General features: G+C 44.1%; 1 protein-coding gene and 1 pseudogene across 1 annotated transcript; both read right to left on the bottom strand.

The window, feature by feature from the left end:
- Window positions 1–456: 456 nt before the first annotated feature.
- Window positions 457–1,291, bottom strand: LOC133926800 (large ribosomal subunit protein eL27x-like). Its single transcript, XM_062372902.1, has one exon. It carries the CDS (start codon window positions 1,230–1,232, stop codon window positions 819–821), a length of 414 nt encoding a protein of 137 aa, XP_062228886.1. The 5' UTR covers window positions 1,233–1,291; the 3' UTR covers window positions 457–818.
- A 1,827-nt stretch (window positions 1,292–3,118) lies between these two features.
- LOC133927664 (DEAD-box ATP-dependent RNA helicase 30-like) lies at window positions 3,119–9,560 on the bottom strand (annotated as a pseudogene).
- Window positions 9,561–10,041: the final 481 nt, after the last annotated feature.

Below are 10,041 nucleotides of genomic sequence, written 5' to 3'. Positions count from 1 at the left end.
GCCCAATAGAGTATGATCGAGCTTATGTTAATCAAATAACACAATGCACCACAAGCATGATTGATAGAAACTAAAACTTGACATACACACCTCAACTATGTACCATTGTCAAGTAGTACCATTAAATTACCTCTAGGGGTAAGAGTTTGATATGCTAACCTTACTACCCAAAAAATTGCACAATCAATACTATCTGTTACACCTAATAAAACAATATTTTCAGAATAGTGTGTTGCCATTAAGAAGCAAGTAACTCTATGTCAACTGATAGGATTACAATGACTGCTACGCTGGGGTAAACATCAGCTCTGTTCCACATAGATAATGTAGGACCAGACTTGCCAAATAGTTTGGAAACATTCATTTAAGGAGCATTAAAAATGACTAGGTTAGCAAGGCTACTAAGTAAATATCTACTAAGTAAATATAGCAAGATCCTCCAGAACACCAACAGAATATTACAAATATACAACTAAATAGTACTTAAAAGGATGAGATGCAGTTCTGGTATACAAGATATCCAGCACCATAACCTGGAGCAAATCGACATTGTCCCTAGACAAATCTGACAACCACAAAACTAAACAATCTGAGCACAGCGCAGGAGACAGAGGCACACCTCAAGCAGCGATTCTGAACAAAATTTCAACCAGATCTATCTCCTTAACATCACTTACAAACGAAATATCATCATGACTTAATTAAACCCCTCTCCAAGATCCATAAAACTCAGCACGAAGTCTCCATGGATAAAACCAAAACAGAGATTGCATAAAAGTGTTTGATACCAATAAATCGACATTTAAGAGGGCCTGCGCCTAGAAGCGGAGCTTGGCAAAGAACCACCTATTCTTGCCGGTTTTGAACCTCTCCTCGAGGCGCGCCTTGGCGGCCTTGCACGCGGCGACCTTCTTGTCCCGGGTGGCTAGCGCGTCGGGCCCGCCTGAGGCGACATCCTTGAAGTCGACATCGAGGGTGTAGCGGGTGGGCATGAGGTGAGTGAAGTTGACGAGCTTGATGAAGCACTTGACGCGTGACTTCTTGGCCGTCTTCTTGGCCGAATCCTTGCGGATCACCTTCTTGGGGTATTTGGCGAGGCCGGCGACAAGGCAGTGTCCGTATGGGCGGTCGCGGGTGCCCTCCTCAAACACGCGCACGATCACCGCCTTCCGGCCGGCGAAACGGCCTTGGAGGAGGATCACGGCCTTGCCGGGTTTCAGGAATTTCACCATCTTCGGCTGCCGCTGCGCCGCCGCCGCCTGGGTTGGTGGGTCGGTAGGGTTTGAGTGGTGGGGCAAATGGGAACGCGTGTGGGGGTGGGGGCGAGTTTTATATTGGGTGGCGGCGCTAGGGTTTCGGGGAGGAGAGGGGAGGGGAGGTGGGTTTGAGATCGGACGGTGCTGGGGCTCAGGGATCGGGGGGATGTTTCGGACTTGGGTCCGTTGCGAGGCTCGGTTGGGTCGGACCGCAGCTGATTAGGTGCGTAAGGATTATTTTTAAAAATAATCAAAATTTTCGGAATTGTAGAAATAATATGAGTTTTCAAAAAATATCACAGATAATCATATTCCATGCCACTGTAGTGCGAAAATAATAAATCTTATCACACCACAGCATAAAAACAGGTTTAGTTGCGCCACCGTAGCGCAAAAATAGGTTCGCAAGGGACACGTGGCTTTGTTAAGCTATGGTGGAGCCAGAAATAAAGAAGTCGCGATGTGGTAGCGCCATAACTATTATGTCTCTAACAGATAGCTGGACGACCTATCGTGATGCGATTTGTGCCTTTGTCATGGCACCATAGCGCAGAAACAAGTTAGGTTTTAACCGAGCGCCGCCAACCCTCCTTTCTCCCTGACCTTTTGCTTAAGCTGATGCCACGGAAAAAAAAAAGAGAGAGGGGCAGAGGAGAGGGAGAGCACCAGGAGAACAGAGGGAGGCTAGGTGAAGAGGGGAGCCAGAGAGGGAGGAGGAAGAAGTGGAAGAGGCAGAAGAAGGCCTCCATTGATAGGTAATTTTTTCATCTTATTCTTTATTTAGTTTTTTTATTAGATATAAATATGGTAGGTTAGTCACATTAGATGTAGTTATAATTTTAGGTTTAGGGTTAGAAATCCTTATAGTCAGTAGGTTTGGATATATACTTGCTTGGAACATGGTATAATTTATGTTTGCAATAGGAAGCCTGAAGGTTATGAAGGAAACTATTGTAGCTCTAGAGTAAATTGCTTCCAACCTTTATATATACTAGTTACGTGCTCGTGTGTTACAACGGGAAACGAATATTTTCAAATGGGTTGCAATGGGGAACAAATATTTTTCATGTGCGTTGCGGCGGGGATGAATATTTTCACGTGCATTGCGACATATGACAAATATTTTCATGTGTGTCATGACGAGTGAAATTATGTTTGCCTGCATCAATCATTATGTTTTTCTTCCAACGGTGACTAATTCTTTTTAAAAAAGGCGAGAGCTAAGGAAGTATAAATATCCACCATGTTCTCAATCTTTCACTTAAATTGTCCCAAAAAAGATTTGCACAGAATAATTCACATTTTTTTTAGAGTTGGAAGCATTAAGATTTCAGAGTGCAATGCAGGATTTTTATCTCGGTATGAGCCAATATTATAATAGTTTGGGCATCCCCTACCGTTTTCCTTGAAAAACAACAAATGCCAATATTTTGCATATCCAAATTCTACATCCATAAAATTAACAAAACAACAATCTAGAAAGTAAATTTCTAATGTAAGGGTTCTGATTCTGGATACCCCGAACTTTACCAATATTATGAACTGTGCCACTAATAACATGTATTGGTATTTGCATCTCGAAACAGGGAGGCCAAGTGCAAACTCCTTTCTACATTAGACAGAGCAATCTCGATTGCTAGGCTTATCCATGAAATAGTGAAATGCCATATTGAAGGAAGTATCATAGTATCATTGCTGCCATCCTCGAATCACCAATTTGATGTCACTATTGTTGCCGGCCCTTTTCATGAAAAGCAACAAATTCCTTGTTGGCAGTGATGGGTTCTGGTCAGAGGCCGACTGCAAACACTAATTAATCAACCAAACACAGCTGAACAGCCCTCCGACTTATCATTCTTGAGCATTTGGAACTACTACCTAATCCGAATATTCAAATAAATGATCATACCAAGACCACGTGCCGCTACATCTGTGGCAGCCATTATGGGGCTTTTGCCACTCTTAAACTCTGCAAGAATGTAGTCCCTTTCAGCTTAAGCTTTATCACCATGTATAGATAGTGCAGGCCATCCATCCATTCTAAGTTGCCGGGTGATCTTATCACAATCCTTTTTTTTTTGTTTGGAAAAATATCAAGATGCGGCTCCCATCCATTAGATCAGACAAGAGCTTACTGAGTCTGTGGGAAAGAGGTGAAAATCAACTCACATCATGTCAAATTTGTAATCAATAGATTGTAAATGGTACAAGTTTTAGTTACAAGAATGTGGACCATACGTACCTGGGATATTTTTCATGATCTGAAATAACTTCAACGATTTGTTGTACGGAATGATTAGCTTTAGGTTCAGATGATGCTATGATTACCTGAATTACAATATAAGCCTAAAAGGGCTATTGAAGTCAATAAAGTAAATAACCATGAAAATAGCAAGTCAATTTTGCACTGCACACCTTGTAAGGATTTTGCAAAAATTGTCTACCTAAGGCTTCCACTTCTCTAGGCCATCTGGCACTCCAATACAAGGTTTCCCGGTCTGGCCGGAACTGGAGTTGGCAAAAGTATTGAACAATCATCAGAGCAAGGCTAAATAATCAGTATTAATAAGCATTCTGAATTCCAAAAGAAATCGTACCTGTGCAACTATTTTTCGAATCTGGGGCTCAAAACCCATATCTAGCGTGCGGTCTGCCTCATCCAACACAAGGTATGCCACTCTACGTAGGTTAGTGTGACCAGCTTCCAGCATATCAATCAACCGACCAAGTGTTGCAATGACAATCTCAACTCCTAGAAGTACAAATAGCATGCTTTAGCTTTAAAAGAAACATTCATCTCAAAAGATGAAGTGTATAGAAGTGCTCAAATACATCTCCTAAGGCCCTTTGGTGCACCACCATAGACACATGTGCTTCTAGTTCTTGAATATGATCCAAATTTTGTAGATTCTTCCTGTATTTGAACAGCCAATTCTCTTGTCGGGGCAAGGATTAATACGATTGGGCCATCACCTTGCCCTACAGCCATTACAATCATGAATCATTAGAACGGCCATAGTCAAAAAAGCTTACAGAAACTGTACAAAAATGCAATAGCAAACAAACCTAGCCGAGGCTGTGCAACAACATGATCCAACCCAGGTAGTAGATCAGATAGTGTTTTCCCTAAGCCTGTTTGTGCAATACCAATCAGGTCCCTACCCTTCAGAGCCATAGGCCAGCCTTGAGACTGAATAGGCATTGGCTCCACAAATCTGGACTTGGCAATTGCTTGCATGCAGTAATATGTTGAAGAGATTGTAAATCTCAGGCACGTAACATTACTTTCAACAGATACACGGACAGGCAACACTAGAGCTAGAGTAAAACTAATATTTACACAAGACAAACCTAGGAAGTTGGCTTCCTGGAAGTACCGGACCGGCTTGGGCACATCCCGGCCCTCGACCGTGATATCCCGGAGTCGGCGGTACCACGTCACCTCCGCCTACGATATGGCTTGCACAGAGGGGCACTCCACGTAGAAGTTCTTCTCAAATGGTATAAGGCTCCGAAAGTCCGGCTTGGGCAGAGCGACCATGTCAAGCCCGTCCCTCCCGTGGCCTCCTCCTCTACAACCACTTCCATAGCCACCGTCACTACCTCTGCCACTCCAACCACCTCCACCACGGCCTTTCCCACCCTGTCTGAAGTGTGGGTAGTCGCCAGCAGCTGAGGAAGCCGGCACGGGCGGGTACGCGGGGCATAGGGGTTTGCCGCCAGTGTGACCATAGGAGCCACATCCAGGTCGCTGCATAGAACAAACGAATCGATCAAGTCAGGTGAGAATTCAGCTCTCTCTGCGATGTCCATCTAGGACAGGAGGGGAGGAGGATTAGAGGGATCTGGAGTGGGCTCGCACATGTTGTGGATGACAACGGTGGTGGAGCGGGTGATGATGTGGCGGTGTGGGCAGCGACGCGTTGGAGTGAGGGCAAGAGGGAGGAGGATTAGGCGGATCTGGAGCAGGATCGCATGGTGGTGCGAGCGGCGATGACAGTGGAGTGAGTGATGACACGGTGGTGCGGGTGGTGGTGCATTGGAGCAAGGGCAGGAGGGGAGTGGTAGCGCGTTGCCTGGGTTGGGGATCGGGGGAGGGGAGCCATAGGTGGGGATGCCTAGTCACGACGTGGGCAGTGATGATAGTTAGCTGCGACGTGGGGCCCACATGTCGGCGCGCATTTTATCACTGGAGAGGCGCGACGGGAGCGGAATAGGTAGACTAATCGAGGGCAGAAGAAAGGCTGACGATACATGGACTACGTCTTTTTTAAGTAGGAGAGATTCTAGGTTATTAAGTCTCTAGACTATGTGGAACCAATCGTAGGTTTTGGGTTATATGTTATTTTTAGAAGTTAATTTTGCGCATACCGAATTTTTATCTTGTTGCAGATATGCCAGGTCCTACAATACTTAATATTTTATATGGTCACGATGAAGTTCGTAATTGTCAAAATGGTGTTTACTTGAGCAACTTTCATGTTGTTCTGATTGAGCATGCAAACCCTGAGGGTACAAGGATGAACAATATGATGAAATGGTTCACCCAACATTGGACCCCTAGATTTACTATGTTAGGGTGCAATGCTTGTGGACTCGTTCATTAGTTCCATTCGTTTGGGACTTCAAATGTGTGTATTGGATGAACAAGTGGGTTAAATGGTTGGAGTGGTGCAGGCGATGTGGAGCTAAGTTCATTAAACTGGTGCAATTGTGTTTGAGAGAAGTGTTCGAAGACAGTGATGTGAGCAGAACGAGATCGATAGAAGAAGAGGGTCGGGATAGAAGGGGAGAAAAATGAAGTAATTGCTTCTATACTAGATTTAGTGGATCACGATGCAATGTATGAAGAAGAAGCTTTGGAGGAGTTTGTAAATGAGAGGAGGAAGAGGAGGAAGAGGGGGAGACAACGAAGAGGGGGGAGAGGGGGGAGAGGGTGATGAGGAGTGTTGTAACATTCTAGTAGGTTTGCAGTGCCACATGTGATTCGGGGTAGGTTCTTGTGTTGTCCACCCTTGTTATTGACAAGGATTAGCGGCTTGACGCGCCTTGGTACACCAGGTAATATACTAATTCTACAATCAATTGTTGTCTCTTCTTGTAGTGTTTGTAATTTCAATGTAAAAGTAATAAATTTATGCAATTGCAGATTGTCGTGCGATGGACTTAATCCTCTTTGCAAGGATGATCTTGGTCGCATATAAGGATGGAGGTGCACAACAAGGTGTAGATGAGGTTGAGGGTGATGACGATCGTCATGTGGAGTGGTTACAATGGTTTCCGTTTGATCATTCCCTTTTGTCGATTTAGGTGGACCAGTGGAGGCCGGAGATGCACACATTCCTCATGTCATTCGGGGAGATGGCTATCACCGTACATGATGTCTCGATGCTGACTGGATTGTAGATTGCTAGTGCAACAATTGGTTTCTTAGTCTCTTTTGTTGATTGGCGGCAGAACTTGGTTGATAGGTGGTTTGGGAACCATACAATCATGAGCTAGTGTCCATGCCCATCGGGAACCACAGGATCTTAGTCCTCTGCTACAGCGACAACATGTTCTGTTTGACGAGGACGAAGCTTGTGTTCGACATTTTTGTTGAGGACTACACCCCACACTACATGATGAGGTAGTTCAGCTGTCAACAAGCGTTCCATGTACGGTTAGGAGACCGTGTCCCTCTCAGTGTGCCCACGTAAGTTAGAATCCCCATACATGTCAATGCACTATGTTTGTTGTCATTTGCTAACTTCTACTCATATGCAGGTCTCGACAAAGGGGCTACAGTGCCTCTCGGACTTGACTGACAGGATGAACATTTAGGTGACTCAGTGGGCGAATGCATTGCAGGAGGTTATGCAAGAAAACATCTTACGACCTCTCCACATACCAGTTGTACCTACAATGGTATGTGTCACACACTTGCGCATGTCTCCTCCGCATCCATGATACACAAAAGACCTGCAAGGATTGCATCTCTGACCTCTACCCATGGTAGGCTGGAGTTTCCTTGCACGTTGTGGTATGTGTAGTTTCCTTTCACATGTTGTTAATAACATACATAATACTCTTATTCCTAACATTTCTTCCTCTATGCGAAGGAGGATCATGTGAAGAAGATACACCAGGATATGAGTAGTATTGATAGCTAGCTTTGTGATTGAATCTAGTTTTTGGTAGAGAACATCACAGAGGCATTCAGATATTTGGCATAGAAGAGTCAGCATAGCATCGAGCTTGCTTCATGTCAGCATGTGGATGATGTCATATGTGAACCATCGGCACCACGTATCGCCATGAATGGGCAACTATTGTGTTAGTGCTCTATTGCCACAGATGGGCAACCGTTGTGTTAGTACTCTATCGCCTAGTGTTTCTCAAATCCTACCTACCTAGATGAATGAACATGCTCGCATGACATAAGAAACCCTAAGACAAAATGAAGATCTCAACTACCATGCCCATAAATTGGAAGATATAAATGAAGAGCTCAACCTACATATCTAGGACTTGGAAGAACAAAATAAAGGGCTAAAAGTCCAAGTGCAAAGCTTGGAAAACAAAAATGATGACCTGAACCTCTATGTCAAGAACTTAGAAGGCCACCTAGCAACAAATTGTGCAGAACGAGCTAAGGAAATGGAAAACCTTAAGCACTCTATGAGAGATGAAATGCTAAAATTGATTGGGAATCAACCAGCAGATATACAACAGAACCTCAAGTGATATTCAATTTAGTTATTCATTATATGCATTTTAAATTTTCATATCGTGATAAAAAATAAGTTGTACTCGTACTCATTTGTAGTCTGAGACCAAGCTTAGAAAACTATATAATTGGTGCAGTCTTCTCAACAAATGAGACCTAAGAGAAGTTCAAATGGAAATAATGTCAAACATTTCTTTTTCAAGACCCAAGCTTCAGCCAGATTCTAGGTGTCCGTATCATCAGTTCTCATCATCTTAGGCAAAAAACTAAAATAAAGTTGTTGTCCTTGACTTAATATGGTAATTAATTCCTAGCCTTACACTCTATGGTAATTAATTAAGTAGTTTGTGCCCATATCATCAATTTCTTGCTAGATATTATTAATACATGGATTGAGATGTGATAGTTTTTTACACATGTATCATATATATAAATTATAAATATTTGTGTGATTTTTTTTTTGGCAAGGTGGGACCATATAATGCGGAGATAGGAGTGGACTAGAGTAAGGAGATTCAAATTTGCACTAGAAGATAACTTTCAAATTAGGACACGCCAAACATTTCTTCATTTCATTTGTTTCAAATTTTTCAATACTTTACTCTTTCTCATTGTGTGAATCTTGTAGCACACTTGTTATGGATATTTGTCTCATTTTGGAATATAGAACTTGTTTCTTATGTGAGGTTTAATTTATTTGAGCATGTTATTTCAAATCCAAAAATGTATCCATTCAAATATACAATTTTAATGCAAATAGTTATATTTTGTTGCAATAGAATATTGTGATGATGGTGTGGCTGTGGCAATGGTTATTGCCATGGATGGGCGATCGTTGCGTTTGTGCTCTATCACCATGGATGGGCGGCCGTTGCGTTAGTGCTCTATCGCCACGAATGGGCGACCGTTGCGTTAGTGCTGTATCACCATGGATGGGCCAGCATTATGTTAGTGCTCTATTGCCATGGATAGGGAATTGTTGCATTAGTGCTCTATCGCCACATATCACCAAGTGTGGCGTTAGTATTCTATTGCTATGGATGTACAACCGTTGCATTAAGATTCTATCGCCACAAATCTATAATTGTTGCGTTAAGATTCTATCGCCACAAATCACCAAGTGTGGCGTTATGATATTGTCCCCACGTATTTCAGCCGTAGCAATAGTATCATGATGCCATAGAGATATATCATGGAGATACATATTTATTACAACCGAATTAGAGCAACTCTAGGAGCATCCCTAACTACTCCCTTACAGTCAAATAAAGGGAATATGGACCAAAAACACACTCTAGCAGCTCCCCTATCCGATTCCCTATTCTTGTGCGTCCCCTAAAATGCCATCCTTGTCCCCCAAATCTAGGGGCCTCTTTGATCCCCTATCCTCGCATCTCGTGTGCCTCCTGGTCGTTCCCGCTTGCTCCCGTGTGCCTAGAGGCGCATCGGCGACGTCTCACCATGGCTCCTCTGGATCTGAGATGGCTCCCATGGTCCAGCACATAGTAGTTGCGGATGTCGAAGAGCAGCGTGCCGGTTGTGCGGAGCAGGAGACGCACATCAGCTGTAGAGTTGGGGAAGATGATCTGCGGCATTGGCGATTCGATAGTAGCGAGTGAGAGAGAGTAGTGGCGGGTGTGAAAATAGGTGTGTCGATGCAGGAGGTGCCCATCGGTGGAGCCAGGCCGAGACCAAGCCGATTCTTCCCTAACTCTGGCCGTGCGAACCGATGCGCCACTGCCACAAAATCTTTCATCATCAGTGAGCTACTCATCAATTCAACACTTCCACATATCCCTAGCTCCCTCTTTCATCTTCCTGACCCCTCTCTTGCTCATCTCATTAGCGGACATGCCGGATTCATCGATCTCTTACCCGCTGAGCTCCGCTGACTTGTAGAGTGTCTCCATCACAACCGAGCCCCTGGTGAGCTTCACCGCCCCCTACCGGTGCTCGCACGCCTCTCCATATCATCGTTCTCCCTTCGCAGGTCACCAACACCGATGGCCGAGCATTGATGTCGCTTGAGCTCGCCGCCGGCCTGCCTCCATTCATCTCTAGCAAGTGTGCATACCA

Source organism: Phragmites australis, chromosome 8, assembly GCF_958298935.1.
Source record: "Phragmites australis chromosome 8, lpPhrAust1.1, whole genome shotgun sequence".
Classification (NCBI taxonomy): Eukaryota; Viridiplantae; Streptophyta; class Magnoliopsida; order Poales; family Poaceae; genus Phragmites; species Phragmites australis.
Note: the sequence above shows the minus strand (reverse complement) of the source record. Positions and strands in the feature narration are given on the sequence as shown.

Bases quoted from the DNA above. Each gene is read 5' to 3' on its own strand.
- LOC133926800 (XM_062372902.1), bottom strand. From the start codon at position 1,232: ATGGTGAAATTCCTGAAACCCGGCAAGGCCGTGATCCTCCTCCAAGGC.